This window comes from Bufo gargarizans, unplaced genomic scaffold (assembly GCF_014858855.1).
Source record: "Bufo gargarizans isolate SCDJY-AF-19 unplaced genomic scaffold, ASM1485885v1 original_scaffold_1808_pilon, whole genome shotgun sequence".
Lineage (NCBI taxonomy): Eukaryota > Metazoa > Chordata > Amphibia > Anura > Bufonidae > Bufo > Bufo gargarizans.
In genome coordinates, this window is record NW_025334526.1 from 213,857 (window position 1) to 237,129 (window position 23,273).

The window sequence follows — 23,273 nt, forward strand, 5'->3', positions numbered from 1 at the left end:
TTACCAGAGAACTACTGGCCAGGAAGCCGCTGCCTTCTCCGCTGATCTTCTGCTGATGATCGGGCAGTGGGGGGATCCAGGACGGGGCATTTATTGTAAAACCTGATTTCCCCAGTAGAATCCCACAGTCCTGTTTAAAGTTTAAGCTAACAATCTGAGTTTACACGTTTTTATCGCCTTAGCTGAATGACAGCAGTTTTTCTGATGGGTTACAGCTTCAGTCTTGAGCTATTGACCATCCTTTCCCGTCACTTATACAAGTCTCTAGTCCTGCAAAAAACATATTTACTTAATCAGTTATCAGTGAGAGGCGAGGATAACCATGGGCGCTGCGTTCCCTGTAACAGCGGAACACAACACAATGGAAAGTATAAGTATTGCCGCTCCTTAACTGTGCGTTGCGTCCCATATAGTGAAGCATATGAAAAGCACACTTCATGGTCACTTAACGTGTTCGTTTGGCGGTAACGTGACGCACTGCATGCATTGGCCTTTATTCTTACAGTAGAGAAGTACCGTATTTTTCGCAAAAGTTGGGGAAAAATAGCAGTGCGTCTTATGGGGGGCGAATGCTGCGACCGTCCGGTGAACAGGCTGAGAGGGAGGAGGGGCTGGGGGCCGGCATCTGTTTCTGTAATGGCAGCGGGGCCCGGTGCAGTCACTGTATTCTACTACACCGGGCCCCGCTCACTGTAGTATATGGTAATCATATCTAACTTGTGGGTATTGGTGAAGTATTCCAATCATCTTAAATCTAGCGCTGTACTACTTACTACTAACTTCTTGGCAGTCAGGAGGCCAGGCGGGCGCTCGTAGCGTAACTCACTGCGTCACGCGCCTGCTCCGCCCACTTTATGAATGAAGCAGGCACCGGGCCCCGCTGCCATTACAGAAACAGATGCCGGCCCCCATTCACTACACAGGGACACTGTTATGGGGGGGATCTGTGGATGACACATAAGATAAGATGCTATATATGTGTCATCCACCGATGCCCTCATAACAGTGCAATCTACAGATGCCCCCACAATGATGCCCCCATAACAGTGCCATCCACAGATGCCCCCATAACAGTGCCATCCACAGATGCCCCCATAACAGTGCCATCCACAGATGCCCCCATAACAGTGCCATCCACAGATGCCCCCATAACAGTGCCATCCACAGACCACCATTAGTTCAAAACCGACCAAAAGCACACCTTTTGGTTAAAAATATATTTTTTCTTATTTTCCTCCTCAAAAACCTAGGTGCGTCTTATAGGGCGAAAAATACGGTAATTAATTATAACTTTTTGTGAATTGGGACATTTAAACTTGCTTGCTTTTTTTTTTTATTCCAATTTAAATCTAGAAGGAGTCGGAGTCGGTTCATTTTTTGCTGACTCCGACTCCAGGTACTCAAAATTGCCTCTGACTCCTCGACTCTGACTCCACAGCCCTGGGTACCACAGGGGTCAGTACTGGAGGGGTCACTGTCAGTAGTGGGGTACCACAGGGTCAGTACTGGAGGGGTCACTGTCACTAGTGGAGTACCACAGGGGTCAGTACTGGAGGGGTCACTGTCACTAGTGGAGTACCACAGGGGTCAGTACTGGAGGGGTCACTGTCACTAGTGGAGTACCACAGGGGTCAGTACTGGAGGGGTCACTGTCAGTAGTGGGGTACCACAGGGGTCAGTACTGGAGGGGTCACTGTCACTAGTGGGGTACCACAGGGGTCAGTACTGGAGGGGTCACTGTCACTAGTGGGGTACCACAGGGGTCAGTACTGGAGGGGTCACTGTCACTAGTGGGGTACCAAAGGGGGCACTGTCACTAGTGGGGTACCAAAGGGGTCAGTATAGGAGGGGTCACTGTCACTAGTGGGGTACCAAAGGGGTCACTGTCACTATTGGGGTACCAAATGGGTCAGTATAGGAGGGGTCACTGTCACTAGTGGGGTACCACAGGGTCAGTACTGGAGGGGTCACTAGTGAAGTACCACAGGGGTCAGTACTGGAGGGGTCACTGTCACTAGTGGGGTACCACAGGGGTCACTAGTGGGGTACCACAGGGGGTCACTGTCACTAGTGGGGTACCACAGGGGGTCACTGTCACTAGTGGGGTACCACAGGGGGTCACTGTCACTAGTGGGGTACCACAGGGGGTCACTGTCACTAGTGGGGTACCACAGGGGGTCACTGTCACTAGTGGGGTACCACAGGGGGTCACTGTCACTAGTGGGGTACCACAGGGGGTCACTGTCACTAGTGGGGTACCACAGGGGGTCACTGTCACTAGTGGGGTACCACAGGGAGTCACTGTCACTAGTGGGGTACCAAAGGGGGCACTGTCACTAGTGGGGTACCAAAGGGGGCACTGTCACTAGTGGGGTACCAAAGGGGGCACTGTCACTAGTGGGGTACCAAAGGGGGCACTGTCACTAGTGGGGTACCAAAGGGGGCACTGTCACTAGTGGGGTACCAAAGGGGGCACTGTCACTAGTGGGGTACCAAAGGGGGCACTGTCACTAGTGGGGTACCAAAGGGGGCACTGTCACTAGTGGGGTACCAAAGGGGGCACTGTCACTAGTGGGGCACCAAAGGGGGCACTGTCACTAGTGGGGCACCAAAGGGGGCACTGTCACTAGTGAAGTACCACAGGGGTCAGTACTGGAGGGGTCACTGTTACTATTGGGGTACCAAATGGGTCAGTACTGGAGGGGTCACTGTCACTAGTGGGGTACCACAGGGTCAGTACTGGAGGGGTCACTGTCACTAGTGGGGTACCACAGGGTCAGTACTGGAGGGGTCACTGTCACTATTGGGGTACCAAATGGGTCAGTACTGGAGGGGTCACTGTCACTAGTGGGGTACCACAGGGTCAGTACTGGAGGGGTCACTGTCACTAGTGGGGTACCACAGGGTCAGTACTGGAGGGGTCACTGTCACTAGTGGGGTACCACAGGGTCAGTACTGGAGGGGTCACTGTCACTAGTGGGGTACCTCAGGGGTCACTGTCACTAGTGGGGTACCAAAGGGGTCACTGTCACTAGTGGGGTACCAAAGGGGGCACTGTCACTAGTGGGGTACCAAAGGGGGCACTGTCACTAGTGGGGTACCAAAGGGGGCACTGTCACTAGTGGGGTACCAAAGGGGTCAGTATAGGAGGGGTCACTGTCACTAGTGGGGTACCAAAGGGGTCACTGTCACTAGTGGGGTACCAAATGGGTCAGTATAGGAGGGGTCACTGTCACTAGTGGGGTACCACAGGGGTCAGTACTGGATTGGTCACTGTCACTAGTGGAGTACCTCGGGGTATACACTAGAGAGGAGAGTATATTGTGTATATATATACATACATACATACATACACACACACACACACACACACATACACACTACAGAGGACAGTATACTATACACACTACAGAGGACAGTATACTATACACACTACAGAGGACAGTATACTATACACACTACAGAGGACAGTATACTATACACACTACAGAGGACAGTATACTATACACACTACAGAGGACAGTATACTATACACACTACAGAGGACAGTATACTATACACACTACAGAGGACAGTATACTATATACAGTGGGATGTGAAAGTTTGGGCAACCTTGGTAATCGTCGTGATTTTCCTGTATAAGGCTACATTCACACATCAGTATTTTTCTATATCCCGAATTTCGGTCAGTTTTTTTGAGGATCCATTGTTCCTGAAAATGTTTCCGTATGTCATCCGTTTTTTGCGGATCCGCAAAAAACGGAAACATGTATAAATTTCACAAAGCAAATAAAGTGGTTTGGATTTCTTTGAAAAAAAATTGAAAAAGAAAAGTGAATAAGTGATTTCTGTGGGCAGGATTTAATTTCCAGGAACGGATTCCGCATAAAACGGATGACATACGTAATGACATACGAATGTCATCCGATTTTTGCGGAAAAGAATAGGACAAGTTTTATATTTAATCGGACATGCGGAACGGAACAACGGAAACGGACAGCACACATTGTGTTGTCCGATTTTTTCCAGGACCCATTGAAAATGAATGGGTCCAGAACTGGTCCTGATCTGTTCCGCAAAAAACGGAACAGATCGGGAAAGAAACAACGGACGTGTGAATGGACCCTAAATCGTTGGTTGTTATGATGTCAGTTAACTATAGGCGACACACACAGTGATATCTGAGAAGTGAAATGAAGTTTATTGGATTTACAGAAAGTGCTATAATTGTATAACACAATGAGGCAGGTGCTACATGTGGGCCCCACAAAAAATAAATGAGATCAATATTTAGTAGATCCTCCTTTTGCAGAAATTACAGCCTCTAAACGCTTCCTGTAGGTTCCAATGAGAGTCTGGATTCTGGTTGAAGGTATTTTGGACCATTCCTCTTTACAAAACATCTTTAGTTCATTCAGGTTTGATGGCTTCCGAGCATGGACAGCTCTCTGTAAGTCACACCACAGATTTTCCATTATATTCAGGTCTGGGGACCGAGATGGCCATTCCAGAACGTTGTACTTGTTCCTCTGCATAAATGCCTTAGTGGATTTTGAGCAGTGTTTAGGGTCGTTGTCTTGTTGAAAGATCCAGCCCCGGCGCAGCTTCAGCTTTGTCACTGATTCCTGGACATTGGTCTCCAGAATCTGCTGATACTGAGTGGAATCCATGCGTCCCTTAATTTTGACAAGATTCCCAGTCCCAGTTTTTCTTGGAATGCTGTGGTATTTTTCCTCCATGCATAACGCCCCTTGTTATGGCCAAATAACTCAATTTTTGTTTCATCAGTCCACAGCACCTTATTCCAAAATGAAGCTGGCTTGTCCCAATGTGCTTTAGCCCACCTCAAGCGGAGAAAAGGCTTCCTCTGCATCCCTCTCGCATACAGCATCTCCTTGTGTAAAGTGCGCCGAATGGTTGGACGATGCACAGTGACTCCATCTGCAGCAAGATGATGTTGTAGGTCTTCGGTGCTGCTCTGTGGGTTGACTCTGACTGTTCTCACCATTCGTCGCTTCTGTCTATCCGAGATTTTTCTTGGTCGGCCACTTCGAGCCTTAACTTGAGCTGAGCCTGTGGTCTTCCATTTCCTCAATATGTTCCTAACTGTGGAAACAGACGGCGGAAATCTCTGAGAGCTTTCTGGATCCTTTCCCTAAACCATGATGGTGAGGAATCTGTGTCTTCAGGTCATTGGAGAGTTGTTTTGAGACCCCCATGTTGCTACTCTTTAGAGAAAATTAAAAGAGGAGGGAAACCTACAATTGACCCCCTTAAATACTCTCTCTCATAATTGGATTCACCTGTGTATGTAGGTCAGGGGTCACTGAGCTTACCAAGCCAATGTGAGTTCCAATAATTAGTTCTAAAGGTTTTGGAATTAATAAAATGACAACAACAACAGAGACCACATGTAGCACCGGCCGGATTGTGTGTAAACAACTATAGCACTTTCTGTAAATCCAATAAACGTCATTTCACTTCTCAGATATCACTGTGTGTGTCTCCTATATGATAGAGTTAACTGACAACAACCAACGATTTATACAGGAAAATCCTGACGATTAACAAGGTTGCCCAAACTTTCGCATCCGACTGTGTGTATATATATAGAATAGGACAAAAAAACGGATGTATATGTGTGTGTGTGTGTATATATATATATATATATATATATATATATATATATACACACACACACACACACACACACACACAGTGGGATGTGAAAGTTTGGGCAACCTTATGGCCAGTGGGATGTACACAGTATGGGGACTGGAAAATGGACACAGTGGAGGCAGCACAGAGGACCGAAGCGGCGGGGAGCGGGTATGTGAACCTTCTGTTTTAGGAGCAGTTGGCGGACACTGGATAAAACACCCTTTTAGGAATCATTCTAACAACCAGGGATTGGACAGCCCCTTTAACAGGATTTTCACAGCCGTGCGTAATATCAATGAAAAATGGGCAACATTTTATATTTCTGTTAAAAGGGTCACTCAATTTACTATAGGAAAGCTTGTAATATGCCTTATCTGTTTACCTCCCCCTTGTTAATTGCTTTTCTTTTTAAAATAAACTTTGATTTCTTCCACCTCACAAAAGGATCATATTGCACATGTCAATACAAGTCTGTGGAGAGGGAAGGCGGAGGGGTGAGCAGGAGCGACAACAAAGGGACTGCTGCATCTACATAGGAAGATTATATCTCAGTCCAAGTGCTTTATTCACAACCATACAGGTCAGTACGTCTCTGAGGGCTGCTTCTGAGTGAGTGAAGGTTAAGAAGCAGAGTCTCCTCCACTTTCTGAATGCAGTGGAATGGAGCTGGCCTGCAGCCACCAGGTCTTGGAAAACTGCAAACTAGACATTCATCATGCACAGAGGATAAGTCATACATTGTAATTCCTCATTCCTCCACACACTGTATTACTGAATAATGCAAAGGTTGTGGAAGGTTAGGTAGGCTTTAACAGATAATAGGGCAGTGGTAGGATGAAGGTCTACATGAAAAGCTAGTCACATCAGATTATGTAAAGCTATGCTCACCCCACATTGCTGGAAACACTCCCAACATACATGCCAAATGTGCTCACTGAGCTATATTGATCCAATAGAGGCCAAGAGAGTGTCCTCCGTCTGGCACATATTTTACCAAAAAACAAAAGGCACGGAAGAACCCAGTAAAAAAAAAAAAAGTTTCGTAATGGGACCTTATAGGTGATGGATGCCACCATATAGAATCTGTTAAATGTACACGTCCCAGTGTATAAATGTAGTAAATAGAGCCTAAGCCCACCAATATTGGTGGACCAAATGTGCCTCCTGACTGCCCCCGATACTCAGGAAAGCAGGATTGAACATGCTGGATTTCAACATGTCTGATCCTTTCTTCCCCCAAAGAGATAAGCCTCTGCCAGATGTATGTATGAGGTCGTGTCTCCATTATAATAGCTTAGGGCCCCGTGCACACTGCCATATCACCCACAGGTCTGAATGCCATGTAGTGGCGGCGCCATCAGGTGGGAACCATAGGGACCTGTGTGCAAAAAGGTCCTGATAGGGAGGTACCTGCCGCTGGCCGTTCACTGGTGACATACAGGAAAAGCACAGGAGACACCGACGCGCCCTGCCCGTGTGTGACCTCTAGGACATCCTAACCCAATTGAAGCGTGACCTCCGCACTTTGTGCCCCCCCCCTCACACTGTCATAGGTTTGAGGGTGGCCCCTATGTGACCGTGTCACCCAATCACCATAGGCGCGGGAGGCAGGTAAACTGGCAGCCATAGGAAATTCCCGACAGGAATTCTCTTTTTATTTTTTAAGCTTTCGTACAGGTTTTTGCTGGGTCTCCTGTGTAGTGGCGGCCATGCTGACGGCCTCCCAGCTTTCCTTGATACAGACACAACAGAAATAAATAAGATTTGTTTTTCGTTTTTTTTTCCCTTTACAAAGAGCTCGTCATCTTTGCTCCTGATAATTCAGGTTCGGAAGAAATATTGGAAAGTATGTGCCCCCCACATCTAATCGCTGACAGGAAACTTATAATGTCATTTAAGCTGCAAATCACTCAGCTTCACACGGGGGTGATGAGACGGCGAGGTGCGAGCCTCCAACAGCCTCGTAGATTCCACGTTATCACTGGAGAGCAGAGCACGGCGAGGGGAATCCATTCATTACCTTCACACATTCACCAATCAGTCACAACGAGACTTTTCATCTTCCTAAATGCCACAACTCTAATCTGTTGTTCATTTAGAAATCGCTGCAGATTGAGCTTAGAATAAAAACCAAAAAAATAATAATAAAAAAAAAAACATAGCAGCGCAACAAACAGCTGGGAAGACAATTTGAGGAAATGGATGTATTCTAGCTTATCCCCTGCGCGGGGTCCACTGGATCTCTTTAATAGGCTGACAGTTGCATTGGGATGGTTAATAAAACATTCAACACCATGTCTTCAGCCAATATAGGAATGCAAATCCCACCAGAAATATATAATTCATCAGACAGTAATATTCAGTCATAGCCAAATAATAATACGAAAAAGCAAAAAAAGCAAGGAAAAACAGCAACACTGCCACCTAGAGGCGAGGGGGGAGCAGTGCGGGCGCCCTTCATCAGCCATTTCTCATGAACGTTCTGCAGATTGTAAGTAATAACCAGGATTATATCCGGAGGGCGGGGGCCGTGACGGAGACTCCTCGCCTCATCGTCGCTATAGCATTAGGCGACAACTAAATAAATAAATATTTAAAAATATATATATATAAAAAAAATAAAAAAATAAAAATCACAAAACCCTCCATTCTTCCCCTTCGATAAAGTTTTTTTAATCCTTTTCAGCCATCAATGAGTTTAGTTGGTGGCAAAGCTGGACGACAACCCATTCTCCGTCATGGACATCATGGGAAGTGGTGGGTCCAAGTTTAGGACACCATCTCTATTACGGCTAATGCACACAAACGTGTTTTCGTTCCCTTTTTTTTTTTGCGGCCCATATGCTGAACCATGCGTTTCATGGGTCCGCAAGAAAAAAACAGAAGTTACTCCGTGTGCATTCCGTTTCTGTATGTCCGCATGTCCGTACCGCAAAAATATAGAAAATGTCCTACTATTATCCGTATTATGGACAAGGATAGAACAGTTCTATCAGCTGTTCCGTTCCGCAAAATACAGACGTCATCCGTATTTTTTGGGGACCACTAAATACATACGGTCACGTGCATGAGCCCTTAGGCAGAGTGGATTTTCCCTTCCACCTGACCTGACTTTCATATCTGGACTGGACCTAGAGCCACGTTCATCCTGAGCCCCCCGGTACATGTGCAGGGCACTAGACTCAGGGAAACTGGCATATGAGAGGTCACTCAGTTTCGAAAACTGATTTCATGCCCCCTGTTGGGGGAAGTCTGCATTAATTGGGGGGGTTCTCTGCGCAGAGCGGTTACATAGCGCCTCTCTCACTCTGGAGGACCTGTCTTGTCCTGCTCAGTGATGTGAATGGACGCCGAGTAATACCTCATTTCTCCTGTGGTGGCGCTGTAGGGAAACGCACATAAAAGCTAATTATTGGGGATTGTGTTTACATTGATTGCACTGAGATTTTTGGACACATGGAAACACCCAAAATACGTGGCAGAAACATTGATGCGACGTTCTACCGTGGAACGTGCAGTAGAAACCCATGGCTCACCCTGCCCGTGGATTTCTGCCATGGTTTTGTAGTTTCTATCGCAGGGGATCTTCCCGTCGATTTAGCCCCATTCAATAGGGTTAATCCCCACTTTAAAATTTTTTAAATTAAGCCATAGAAACCGCAGCAAGAACTGACAATCATAATTTCTTTTTCCAATCTACGATGAATCAGCTGCAAAATCCACAGGTGTTACATGCAGATCTGCTGCGGATTTTGCTGCAGGTTGGCGGCGGATTTCCCCTCTCGTGCTTCAAAGGGTAAAACCCGTAGTATAAACTGAGTGGCGGAGGATTAAAGCGAATGCTGCAATTCCACAGCAGAAAATCTACAGCTCATCTGCCATTATATAATGCACTGCACGTGTGTGGATTTCAGATGACAGATTTTTTTAACCCACAGGATGCCGATTCTTTTTCAGATTTGCGGCGGAATTTCAACTTCGCAACAAGTGGAGTGAAATCTTCAAGATCTGTGAAGTCAGCAGAAGAAAAAAAGTGCAGTACTGGGACAAAAATAAGACTGCAATGTACCAGACTCCCACTAGGTGGCGCTGTGCACTATGAGACTATAATAAGATGCCTGGCCGTACACAACTTTTTCCATGTGCAATACTGTGGGGGGGCGGGGGGGGTGGGGGGCGCTGCAGAAAGAAGCTGCAATTATGCCATAAATGTCCCACACAGGAAAACCCTTCAAAGCAACTCCTTTACACACACTTTTCCAGCCTGTGTTACTGGGAGGACACACACTTTTCCAGCCTGTGTTACTGGGAGGACACACACTTTTCCAGCCTGTGTTACTGGGAGGACACACACTTTTCCAGCCTGTATTACTGGGAGGACACACACTTTTCCAGCCTGTATTACTGGGAGGACACACACTTTTCCAGCCTGTATTACTGGGAGGACACACACTTTTCCAGCCTGTGTTACTGGGAGGACACACACTTTTCCAGCCTGTGTTACTGGGAGGACACACTTTTCCAGCCTGTATTACTGGGAGGACATGTTCACATGAAAAGACTAAAGCTAGGAGCAAGTTGTAAAGGTGAGATGTCCAAAGCCTTTACCATACAGCATACATTATTAAAAGGGGATGTTTCATGAAGACCACATGTCCATGTGCCCTTTTAGGGATCCAGAGGTAACGGAGGGTAACCTACTCAGGGCTCCCCTCTGGCGGAGTCGTCACAGCATCATTTGAAAACTGGCATAGAACGCTACCTGTGGTTCTGCATTTCCCCACCACCATCAGCGATAACAGCTAGCGGGGGATCTGCAGTGATCAGCCAATGGACAGCCGAGACAAGACTTATTTACAGGGTTACAGCCCAGGGGCCCCTTTACAACGCCTTGTCTGTAAGCATTATACAGCATGGACACACATTCACTCATCCAGTGCATCTGAAACTTTGCAAAGGTCCAGATTAAAACTTAGATTAGAGGGAGCGGACTACTATATGACCATAGGATCAGACTACGCAGGGCGTGTTTGTAGTCTGTAACCATGGAGACATAACACTAGATTTTCATGAAATATTCACCCCCTCCAAGACTGTAATTCTGGTGCTGCTTATAATAACACGACCACTGATAACATGCCACGTATAACCCCCCCCACGTGTGTTAACTCACAAAATCGGCCTCCAGCTTGCCCATCTCTTGCTTGTAGCTCCTCATGCGGCTGCTGTACATTGCTCTGCTCTGAGCCGGGATCTCCCGAACTTCCAGGTCCATTTGCTCGAGCTGTCGGGACAGAAATTGTGAGGTGAGGAGTTCTGCTTTATGGCGGGGTTCAGACATGACTACAACATTACACTCTGTATACGGGTCCTGGCAGGGGGCAGTCACACAGGTGAGCTATATTTAAAGGGGTAGTCCTCTCTGTATAGGGCAGAGACAGCAGTACATCAGGAGTATTCCACAACGTATACAGGCGCAGAGGTTGGCCACTGACTGCTTGGTATACGCGTTTTTACTGTGTCCTTCTGTATAGGAAATCGAAGCACATGCCAACACACACCTGCCCAGGTTAAGGGCACTCTTTTGGCATACACTGGGTGCACTGGCAGAGATTTATTAAAACTCTTATCTTCTTGATTCCCCATTCACTGACAGCAGTCAGAGATCTTGAAAACACTGGTGAATTGATTATAAAGAATATATAAAGTAGCACTCCCACAAAAAAAAAAAAACCTCATTCTCTGACCTGTTAGAAATGTGCATGATGTAACCTGTGGTGAATGTAATCTTCTCACCAGTGACTGTGAGTTATAACCTCCCTTCTGATCCTCAGCTGTGTCATGTGACCAGCACTCTGCAGGACAGGAAGTCAGTTACTTCTCTATTCATTCCTATAAGACTGAGAGCTCATCCAAAGGAATGTATGGTCGCCGGGCCTGTGCTGCGGACCCCAAATAGCGGTCTGCAAGACATGGGCACCGGTCGTGTGAATCCCATATTGAATGAGTCCACGATCTCCAAAATACGGCAAAGAAAAGGACTTGTCCTATCTTTTGCAGTGCGGAGGCACTGACCTGAAAGCCCAAGGAAGCGATTCTGATTGTTTACAACGGCTTCCGATCCGTGCCTCCGCTCCGCAAAAGACGTATTTTGCGGATTGCGGACATATTCAAGTCAATGGGTCCGCGTCTGCAGCACGGAGTTCTCACGGCCGATGCCCCGTGCAAATAGCAGCCCGTAATACGGGCACCACGGCCATACGGTCGTGTGAGTGGGCCCTGACACTGAGGCTCTCATAGAAATACATAGAGAAAGTGGCTTCCTGTCCACACCTGGTCACATGACACAGCTGAGGATCAGCAGGGAGGTTATAACTCACAAATACAGTCACTGATGAGAAGATTTCCTTCACTACAGGTTACAGCATGCACTTTTCTAACAGGTCAGAGAATAACATTTTTGTAGGTTTTCCTCATTAAAAGGGTTCTCCGGGCTTTTACTATTGATAACCTCAGATCGGCGGGGGTGGCGGTCCCCCACCGATCTGATACTGATGACAGGTCACCAATAGTAAATGCCCAGGGAACCCCTTTAAGTAGCAGTAGGGGGGGTTATTTGATGCATATAGGGCACAGCGCAGGCCGCAGGTTTTTCCTGTCTGCCCACATGACCAGCTGCCCGCCAGTCTCGCTGCTGTCACCGTGTCATACCCACACACCTGCACGTTGTGATGACAGCGAGGGAACAGCAGCTGTGCACAAACACTGCACCCCGCACACAGACATCAGCACAACAAAAGGCAATATGTCTGCAGCCACTCCGAGGCTGGCAGAGCTCTGTGACCCGCTCATATCCACCGCGCCAGCGCAGCTAAAAGGGCATCATGCCCACAAGTGACAGAGAGGGTGTTGTGTTCAGCCACTGTAATCCTCCAGAAAATCAACCACATCCGATGGCTGGAGCTAATCTCATTCACACAGCCGTAATTTGTTACAATGTGTCAGCGTAGATAAAAACTATGGGGAGATTTAGCAAAACTGGTGTAAAGGAAAAGCGGCTTAGCTGCCCATAGCAACGAATGGGACTCCACCTTTCATTTGCCAAAGGAGCTGTGATAAATGAAAGGTGGAATCTGATTGGCTGCTATGGGCAACTAAGCCGGTTCTACTTTACACCAGTTTGATAAATGACCCCCCTATAGGTCTGGGGTTCAAAACTGAAGGGAGATTTGTGCTGCTGCTTTTTAGCAACCAGTGGCAAAACTACGGCTCCCATCATCTGGCTGCCACCGTCTTGGACAGTCCACCTAGTCTACAATACAGCTACCTCTATACCAGTTTCTGATTCCATTCATTAGCAGCCATCAGAGATCTTAAAAAAGATGGTGACAACAAGGAGGAACGTCCGGCACCAGATCCAGATTCTCATTAAAATACAGAACCGTCAGTTCAAGCAGATAACAAATGTCATGGAGAACCCGGCTCCGGTTCTGGACCTTCCTCCTTTTTTGTGACGCTTTGTTGGTTTGGAGAAGACTGGAGCTGAAAAATGGTGAGGAATCGAAACAGAGGGGGTCATTTACTAACGCCAGTCAGAGGACCTCTTTTTGTGACAATGTTGTGCTGCATGCTGTGCTTTCGGGGAGTAGTCAGGGCGCGTCAGGACCAGAGGAATATGCCCCAGCAAATTATATAACATTTATGACTGGAAACAGTCAGGAGCTTTATCACACATGATCTGCTGGAGGACACAAGGCCTGTGCCTCATCCTCCGGCAGCGCGGGAGCTGTGAAATCCAGCGTAAGGCTAGGGCTGCACAACAACGTCGCGGTAATGCTGGTCTATGGTGTGGACAGGCTGAGACACTATACACTAGCGTTTTAAAATATGTTGCGCGACGCATGTTGCAGTGTGGCTGTATCGCGCAATGTATTGTAGCCTGAACCTGAAAAGCCGGTCCTCAGAGTCTAATAGAAAGCGGAGAAACGTTTATTATCTAAATCCTAGTACAATGCTGCATACGTTTTGCTATAGATTTTACTCTCGTAGGAGCAAAGGCGGTGCAGGCGCAGAAGACACAGGAGCAGAAGGCGGTGCAGGCGCAGGAGCAGAAAACAGTGCGCGAGCACGCGCAAGAGCAGCAGAAGACAGCGCAGGAGCAGGCACAGAAGACGACGCAGGAGCAGATAACGACGCATGCGCAGGCACAGAAGATGGCGCAGGAACAGATAACGACGCATGCGTAGGCACAGAAGATGGCGCAGGAGCAGATAACGACGCATGCGCAGGAGCAGAAGACGGCGCAGGAGCAGATAACGACGCATGCGCAGGAGCAGAAGACGACGCAGGAGCAGATAACGACGCAGGAGCAGAAGTAGATAACGACACAGTGTAGATCTCTGCTTGTTGTCAGCAAATGAAAACATTCACAAGCTCAAAACCCATCCTGACGTACACCATCTCTGATACAATATAAAACTGGTTCAGAGCCGGTCCTACATTAACTAATTATTATAATCTTTCAGCGCAGGACAGTGTGTCAGGGCACGATGGGAGTTGTAGTTTTGCCACAGGCTGAAACGTACTTTTCTACACAATCCTCCATGAGCCTAAAACAGCAGCCACACAAGCCCTCTCCGGTCCTGGACTCCAGGCTGATCACATACACTGTCAGCAACGTGAGCAGGGCTAGGTCATGGTAGGTTTACATTCTTGCTATGTAAACTAGAATGTTTCCGTTGCCTGACAGCATGCAGAGATATGGTGAGAAATCTCAATGTAAAGTCTATTAATACAGTGATTAAGCCAAAATATAAAAAATAAAATATAATCCAGGAGACTTAGTGCACAAGCCGTGGGTCTTTTCCCCTCCCACTGCTCCCCTGTAAAAGAACGCTGGTGGGGGGGGTTAAAGATAGGCGCAATAGCCACCGGGTGCCTGCTCTTTCAAGCAGCAAGCACCCAGGACTAATCTACGGGGCTTTATAGGAACACAGTGTAATCCCCACAGACTCCAATGCTAATGCACGTAAAAAAAAAAAAAAATGGTTTTAAAAATATTAAGGGAAAAAATATATATAAGAATTCAAATCACCCCATTGTTCACAAAATAAAAATACATAAACAATAAAAAAATAAAAATAAACATCATGGGTACGGATGAGCGAACCGACTTCGGATGAAACATCCGAAGTCGATTCGCACAATATTTTGTTTGAATACTGTACGGAGCTCCGTACAGTATTAGAATGTATTGGCTCAGATGAGTGGTACCTTGGAACCGAACCAGAGTTCAGAAAATGTTTTCTTACAGTAGAAATTAATTTATGAAGTTATTACGCAAAGTCTCGCGAGACTTCTCGAAGTAATAACTTCAGCTCATAGGAGCCAATACATTCTAATACTGTACGGAGCGTTCGCTTCATCCGAAGGCATGTAGGGTATCGGCGTGTACAAAAAACGCCTGTACTATTAAAATATTTACCCCATACAGCAAACGCAAAACAGAAAAAAGTCAAAATGGCAGATTCACAGTTTTTTTTGTCACATCACCTTCCACAAAAAAGTTTTTTTTTTAAAAAGTGATCAAAAAGTCATACACACTATTGGCATCAATGAAAAGTACAGATGACCTCACAAAAAAGGAGCGGTCGCACAGCTCCACACACATAAAAATAAAAAGTTATGGGAGTCAAAATATGGCAATGCAAAAAAAATATATATATATTATTTTCCAAAGTTTTTATTTTTTCAGTTTTAAAACGCAAAAAATAAATAAATAAATAAATGTACATAACTGGTTTCGTTCTAATCGTACTGACCTAACGAATGAAAGTAACAGGTCAGTTTTCTGCATAGTGAACGCTGTAAAAACAAAACCCATAAAACTGTGGCAGAATTGTGGGGATTTTTATAATTCCAACCCATTTGGATTATTTTTTCCTGGTTTGTATGCAACCGTAAATAGTGACATTAGAAAGTACAACTTGTTCCGCAAAAAACAAGCTATGCAAATGGAAAAATAAAAAAAAAGTTATGGCTTTGGGAAGGCTGGGAGTAAAATGAAAAGAATTTTTAAATTGTTTGGTCCTGAAAGGGTAAGCCTCTGTCAGCATGACCAACCCTATTAAACCAGGCATACTGCCTGGTAGGGTTGATCATTCTGATTAAAACAATACTTTTTTTTGTTTGTATGTAAAATCAGCTGCTGAGATATCTGTTTTATTCACATGCCAATTAGCGTGGTGGAGCACCAGGAGGAGGGACTGAATCCTTGGAGCACTGTCTGTCCTCTGCACACTCCCCCCTCCCTTTAATTGACAGGGCTAGACATGTGCATGCTGAGGGCACAGCTGTGCCCCAGCATGTACATGATATACACTACCTACTATAGCCTTACCATGTAGAGTATAGAGGTTTTCTCTGCTTAGAAAGCTAACACATAATACTGGTTTGTCCCCAGGCACAATATGGGATTCTAAAAGTACAGGTAATATCTATTAGCTTTCTAAGTACAGAAAACCTCTATTCTCATTATAGTAACGCTATAGACTATTTATGGGTTAAATGAGTTAGAGAAAAAGAATAACTGAAGAAAAAAATCTTAGTCTCTCCTAGTATTTGAATCTGGGACATCTACACGCAAGGCTGACCACTTACCTCCAGGCTATAGCCTTATCATGTTGAAAAGTGTGGTTTTCTAAGCTTAGAAAGCTAACACAATTTACTGGTTTATTTATAATCATATATTGTGCTTGTGAATAAAGCAGTGATATGTATATTAGCTTTCTAAGCATAGAAATCCGCCCTTCTCGATGTGGTAAAAGTATAGTGCATAATGTATGCGATATGTACATGCTAGGACACAGCTCTGCCCTCAGCATACAGATGTCTAGTCCTGTCAATCAAGGGGAGGGGCAGTGTGCAGAGCACAGGGGGTGTGACAATGCAGTGCTCCAATGATTCAGCTCCGCCTCCTGGTGCTCCAACTTCTCATTTCTCTGCAGCTCTTTATTGTACAGACAAAAGAAAGGTATCATTTTAATCAGCATGATGAGCCCTACCAGGCAGTAGGACAGGTTTAGTAGGGTTGATAATGCTGACAGAAACTCATTAAGCTACAGGGAAGCAGAACTCCCTGCATTCCACAACAGCCTCTAGATGACAGAGCGTGCTGGGAGTTGTAGTTTCATGTGAATAATCAATAGGAAGAGACACAGCACACTGGCTTATAACCCTCTGCTTGCTGTACATAATGCGGTTCTCCTGGGCTCGGTACATACCAGCTCCTTGGCCTCCTCCAGCTGCTTCTCCACGTTCATCACCATCTGCTTCTTCTCCTCTGTAATAGATAAAGGCAGGTGTCAGGGTCTGAGCTCAGCCCTCCGCCATACTGCATTATATCACCGACCACAGTGACCGCTGCCCCTTATAAAAGGATCCATCAGCATCACTCCCAACCGGACAGGAGCATCACCCCCACAATACTCCCTTGCCGTCACCCCCTAGACTCACTGTCCCCCATATCTTCATGGTCATCACACTGGCTGGACAGATCCTTCCTCCAGCAGTGATCATAGAGGTGGCCCCACAGACTCCCCCAGAGCTGTCACCCACAGGATTATAAGTAATCCCAACATCCTCACAGCCACTCTCATCATCCTCACGGCCACTCAGCACTCTCGCGGACACTCTCATCTTCCTCGCGGACACTCTCATCTTCCTCGCGGACACTCTCATCTTCCTCGCGGACACTCTCATCTTCCTCGCGGACACTCTCATCTTCCTCGCGGACACTCTCATCTTCCTCGCGGACACTCTCATCTTCCTCGCGGACACTCAGTCCTCTCACTGCCACCCTCATCATCCTTGCAGCCACTCTCATCTTCCTCACAGCCCTCTCACTGCCGCTCTCATCATCCTCCTCACTGCCGCTCTCATCATCCTCCTCACTGCCCCCCTCATATTTCCTCACAGCTACCCTCATCTTCCACACACCCCTCATCATTCTCACTGTCCACAGTCCCCCATGACCTCACCTCCTGACAGTTTGGGGATCTTCCCGATCCTGTTAGTGATCTCGGCTGTGAGGACTCCATAGTCCTGCTCATAACCCTGGAACTCGGCAGACATGTTTATCCTGAGAGCAGAGTGACAACCGGAAGTCTCCTCTCTAACCACTTCCGCCGGTCGGCTCACTCAGCGCTCCGGGAGCCCTTAGCAACCTGCACTTCCTTAGCAACCGGTAGCTGCCTTGCTGCCTGCCTCTCTGGTGCAGGGGTACGGTCACACACCCCAGTCGCCGTGCGCCCCTCCGCCAGGGGAGACACTTGCGCCATAATACATAAGAACAGAGGGATCTGATAACCCTAGGACGTATCCGTGCAGGGGGGCGGAGCCGCGGGCCTGAGCAACCAATCACGTCACAGCTTTCATCTGCCACCACGAGTTAGAAAAATGAGAGCTATATTCTGATTGGTTGCTCTGGTTAATTCCTGTCTACAATAACCAATCAGATGACTATGCAGAGAGCCTTCATAATGGCAGACCCCCACAGTGAGTGAGCGCAGGAATCCCCCCATAATGGCAGACCCCCACAGTGAGTGAGCGCAGGAATCCCCCCATAATGGCAGACCCCCACAGTGAGTGAGCACAGGAATCCTCCCATAATGGCAGACCCCCACAGTGAGTGAGCACAGGAATCCCCCCATAATGGCAGACCCCCACAGTGAGTGAGCACAGTAATCCCCCCATAATGGTAGACCCCCACAGTGAGTGAGCACAGGAATCCTCCCATAATGGCAGACCCCCACAGTGAGTGAGCGCAGGAATCCCCCCATAATGGCAAACCCCCACAGTGAGTGAGCACAGGAATCCCCCCATAATGGCAGACCCCCACAGTGAGTGAGCACAGGAATCCCCTCATAATGGCAGACACCCACAGTGAGTGAGCGCAGGAATCCCCTCATAATGGCAGACCCCCACAGTGAGTGAGCACAGGAATCCTCCCATAATGGCAGACCCCCACAGTGAGTGAGCGCAGGAATCCCCCCATAATGGCAAACCCCCACAGTGAGTGAGCACAGGAATCCCCCCATAATGGCAGACCCCACAGTGAGTGAGCGCAGGAATCCCCTCATAATGGCAGACCCCCACAGTGAGTGAGCACAGGAATCCCCCCATAATGGCAGACCCCCACAGTGAGTGAGCACAGGAATCCCCCATAATGGCAGACCCCCACAGTGAGTGAGCGCAGGAATCCCTTCATAATGGCAGACCCCCACAGTGAGTGAGCACAGGAATCCTCCCATAATGGCAGACCCCCACAGTGAGTGAGCACAGTAATCCCCTGATAATGGCAGACCCCCACAGTGAGTGAGCGCAGGAATCCCCTCATAATGGCAGACCCCACAGTGAGTGAGCGCAGGAATCCCCTCATAATGGCAGACCCCCACAGTGAGTGAGCGCAGGAATCCCCCCATAATGGCAGACCCCCACAGTGAGTGAGCGCAGGAATCCCCCCATAATGGCAGACCCCACAGTGAGTGAGCGCAGGAATCCCCCCATAATGGCAGACCCCCACAGTGAGTGAGCGCAGGAATCCCCTCATAATGGCAGACCCCCACAGTGAGTGAGTGCAGGAATCCCCCCATAATGGCAGACCCCCACAGTGAGTGAGCGCAGGAATCCCTTCATAATGGCAGACCCCCACAGTGAGTGAGCGCAGGAATCCCCTCATAATGGCAGACCCCCACAGTGAGTGAGCGCAGGAATCCCCCCCTAATGGCAGACCCCCACAGTGAGTGAGCGCAGGAAAAGTGAAGTGAACGGTGCAAAATGGAAATCCGTGGCGGAGATGTTCTTTTTTGCGAAAAACATGCAATCCTCCGGCTACATCAATGGAGAAATAAAAACGCACAGCTCTTGGAAGGTGAGGGTTAAAATAGTCGCTTGTCCGTTAAGCCTAAACGGGCCTGGTCACTAAGGGGTTAAAGATTAAAGCATATGCAAATGTGTAACCCACTTATGACATCATAAAATAACAGTTCACAGATTCCAGGAAGTGACATCACAGGGCTGATGACATCACAGGGGTATGAGCACTGCTGCCGGAGCCGCCCCCACAGATTCCTCACTAGTCACCACATTACCAGCGTGAGCTGCTTGTCTTCATCCACCAATTCACGTTGGACTGAACATGGGGCGGGGAGGAAAGGCTGGAGCCAAGCAGAAGAGACTGAGGCGTCACACAATCTGTCCTGGATTCCGTCACGGAAAATAGTCCTTTTCCATAAAAAAATCCGCCCACCGCCTTTCATTGACTTCAGTTGAAAAAAATGGCGCCTTGTGCATACGGTGCACGTTTTTTTCTCTGCTAAATTGAGATCGGCTTTTGAAGTGGCGTGGTGCTTCTTAGGCCTCCTGCACACGACCGCATTTTTCCGTTTCTGTTCTGTTTTTTTGCGGTCTGTATGCGGAACCATTCACTTCAATGGGTCCGCAAAAAAACTGAAGGTACTCTGTATGCGTTCCGTTCAAAGATGGAACATGTCCTATTGTTACCCGCAAACCACCTTCCGAGGCTCGATTCAAGTCAATGGTTCCGCAAAAAAAAAAAAAAGGAATGCATCCGTACGTCTTCCATATCTGTTCTGTTTTTGCGGAATCCTCTATTGAAAATTTAAGCCCAGACCAACTTTTTTATGTACTTACTGTTTAAACATTATTGTATGTTTCCTTTTGAGATCCGCAAAAAACGGATCACAAACAAACCAGGCGGAATGGAAACTGAAACAAAAAAACGGATCACAAACAGAAACCAGGCGGAACGGAAGATGAAACACTACTGAAACAAAAAAACGGATCAGTTTAAAACAAACTGCAAAACCATACGGTCGTGTGCAGGAGGCCTTAGAAGCGCATTGTTACTGGATCTTGTAAGACGCTGCTTTAGAAGCATTTTAGCAGCGTTTCTGCCGCCAAAACGCTTCCGAATTATATCCCAAAAGCCCTGGATAAGAAAAACGCCAGCAAATCCTCAACCAAATACTCCTCTAAGGCCCCTTTCACATGAGCGAGTTTTCCGCACGAGTGCAATGCGTGACGTGAACGCATTGCGCCCGCACTGAATTCTGACCCATTCATTTCGATGGGTCTGTGCACATGAGCGTTTTTTTTTCACGTATCAGTTCTGCGTTGTGTGAAAAATGCCGCAGGTTCTATATTCTGCGTTTTTCATGCAGCCCTGGCCCCATAGAAGTGAATGGGGCTTCAGTGAAAATCGCATTGCATCCGGAAGCAAGTGCGAATTCCATGCCTTTTTCACTGATGGTTGCTAGGAGATGTTGTTTGTAAACCTTCCGTTTTTTATCACACGCGTGAAAAATGCATCGCACCCGCGCGGAAAATACTAAACAACTGAGCGCAATCGCAGACAAAACTGACTGAACTTGCTTGCAAAATGGTGCGAGTTTCACTGAACGCATCCGGACCTGATCCGCCACGCTCGTGTGAAAGAGGCCGAAGACTCTTCTAGTACTCTGCCACCAAGAGACCCGACCTGCTACGGAATGTTCTGCTGGGGATTTTGCCACATGAGTTTAGAGGAAAGAGCTACTGAAGACAGAGGGACCTCATGATCTGGATCAACACCAGCAGTGATCTACTGAGCTGCATCAAAACCACCAGTGATCTACTGAGCTGCATCAAAACCACCAGTGATCTACTGAGCTGCATCAAAACCAACAGTGATCTACTGAGCTGCATCAAAACCAACAGTGATCTACTGAGCTGCATCAAAACCCCCAGTGATCTACTGAGCTGCATCAAAACCCCCAGTGATCTACTGAGCTGCATCAAAACCAACAGTGATCTACTGAGCTGCATCAAAACCACCAGTGATCTACTGAGCTGCATCAAAACCACCAGTGATCTACTGAGCTGCATCAAAACCAACAGTGATCTACTGAGCTGCATCAAAACCCCCAGTGATCTACTGAGCTGCATCAAAACCCCCAGTGATCTACTGAGCTGCATCAAAACCCCCAGTGATCTACTGAGCTGCATCAAAACCCCCAGTGATCTACTGAGCTGCATCAAAACCCCCAGTGATCTACTGAGCTGCATCAAAACCCCCAGTGATCTACTGAGCTGCATCAAAACCACCAGTGATCTTCTGAGCTGCATCAAAACCACCAGTGATCTACTGAGCAGCATCAAAACCCCCAGTGATCTACTGAGCTGCATCAAAACCACCAGTGATCTTCTGAGCTGCATCAAAACCACCAGTGATCTACTGAGCTTCATCAAAACCACCAGTGATCTACTGAGCTGCATCAAAACCAACAGTGATCTACTGAGCTGCACAACATCTGCCAGTGATCTACTGAGCTGCATCAAAACCGCCAGTGATCTACTGAGCTGCATCAAAACCACCAGTGATCTACTGAGCTGCATCAAAACCACCAGTGATCTACTGAGCTGGACGACATCTGCCTGTGATCTACTGAGCTGAATCTCCAGACACTTTCCTGAGCTGGATAATGTCTGCTAGTTATCTATGGAGCTCGGTGGACACCACTAGTGATCTACTGACCTGGATAACATCTGGCAGAGATCTAGAGACTGGATATCATCTATGAGTGATCTTCTGAGTTGGATTCCTATTCTATAAATCTATAAATGGCATGGTTATGGGGGATCTGTGGATGACACTGTTATGGGGGTCTGTGGATGACACTGTTATGGGGGGTCTCTGTGGAGGACACACTGTTATGGGGGTCTCTGTGGAGGAAACACTGTTATGGGGGTCTCTGTGGATGACACTGTTATGGGGGATCTGTGGATGACACACTGTTATGGGGGATCTGTGGATGACACACTGTTATGGGGGATCTGTGGATGACACACTGTTATGGGGGATCTGTGGATGACACTGTTATGGGGGATCTGTGGATGATACACTGTTAGGGGGGATCTGTGGAGGACACACTGTTATGGGGGGTCTCTGTGGATGACACTGTTATGGGGGTCTCTGTGGATGACACTGTTATGGGGGATCTGTGGAGGACACTGTTATGGGGGATCTGTGGAGGACACTGTTATGGGGGGTCTCTGTGGAGGACACTGTTATGGGGGGTCTCTGTGGAGGACACTGTTATGGGGGGTCTCTGTGGAGGACACTGTTATGGGGGGTCTCTGTGGAGGACACTGTTATGGGGATCTGTAGATGACGCACTGTTATGGGGGATCTGTAGATGACACTGTTATGGGGTCTCTGTGGAGGACACTGTTATGGGGGGTCTCCGTGGAGGACACTGTTATGGGGGGTCTCTGTGGAGGACACTGTTATGGGGGGTCTCTGTGGAGGACACTGTTATGGGGATCTGTAGATGACGCACTGTTATGGGGGATCTGTAGATGACGCACTGTTATGGGGGATCTGTAGATGACACTGTTATGGGGGATCTGTGGATGATACACTGTTATGGGGGATCTGTGGAGGACACACTGTTATGGGGGGTCTCTGTGGATGACACTGTTATGGGGGTCTCTGTGGATGACACTGTTATGGGGGATCTGTGGATGACACTGTTATGGGGGGTCTCTGTGGA

The 23,273-nt window shown here is 47.5% G+C and overlaps 1 protein-coding gene across 1 annotated transcript in view; it reads right to left on the reverse strand.

The window, feature by feature from the left end:
* Positions 1-17,950, reverse strand: part of VTI1A (vesicle transport through interaction with t-SNAREs 1A) — a 139,788-nt gene extending 121,838 nt beyond the window's left edge. The window contains exons 1-3 of the mRNA XM_044274546.1: positions 17,700-17,950; positions 16,944-17,002; positions 10,835-10,945 (exon numbers count right to left, since the gene is read on the reverse strand). Coding sequence (XP_044130481.1) covers positions 10,835-10,945; positions 16,944-17,002; positions 17,700-17,793 — 264 coding nt within the window. The 5' untranslated portion in view covers positions 17,794-17,950. The remainder of the gene's footprint in view (positions 1-10,834; positions 10,946-16,943; positions 17,003-17,699) is intronic.
* Between the last annotated feature and the right edge of the window lie 5,323 nt (positions 17,951-23,273).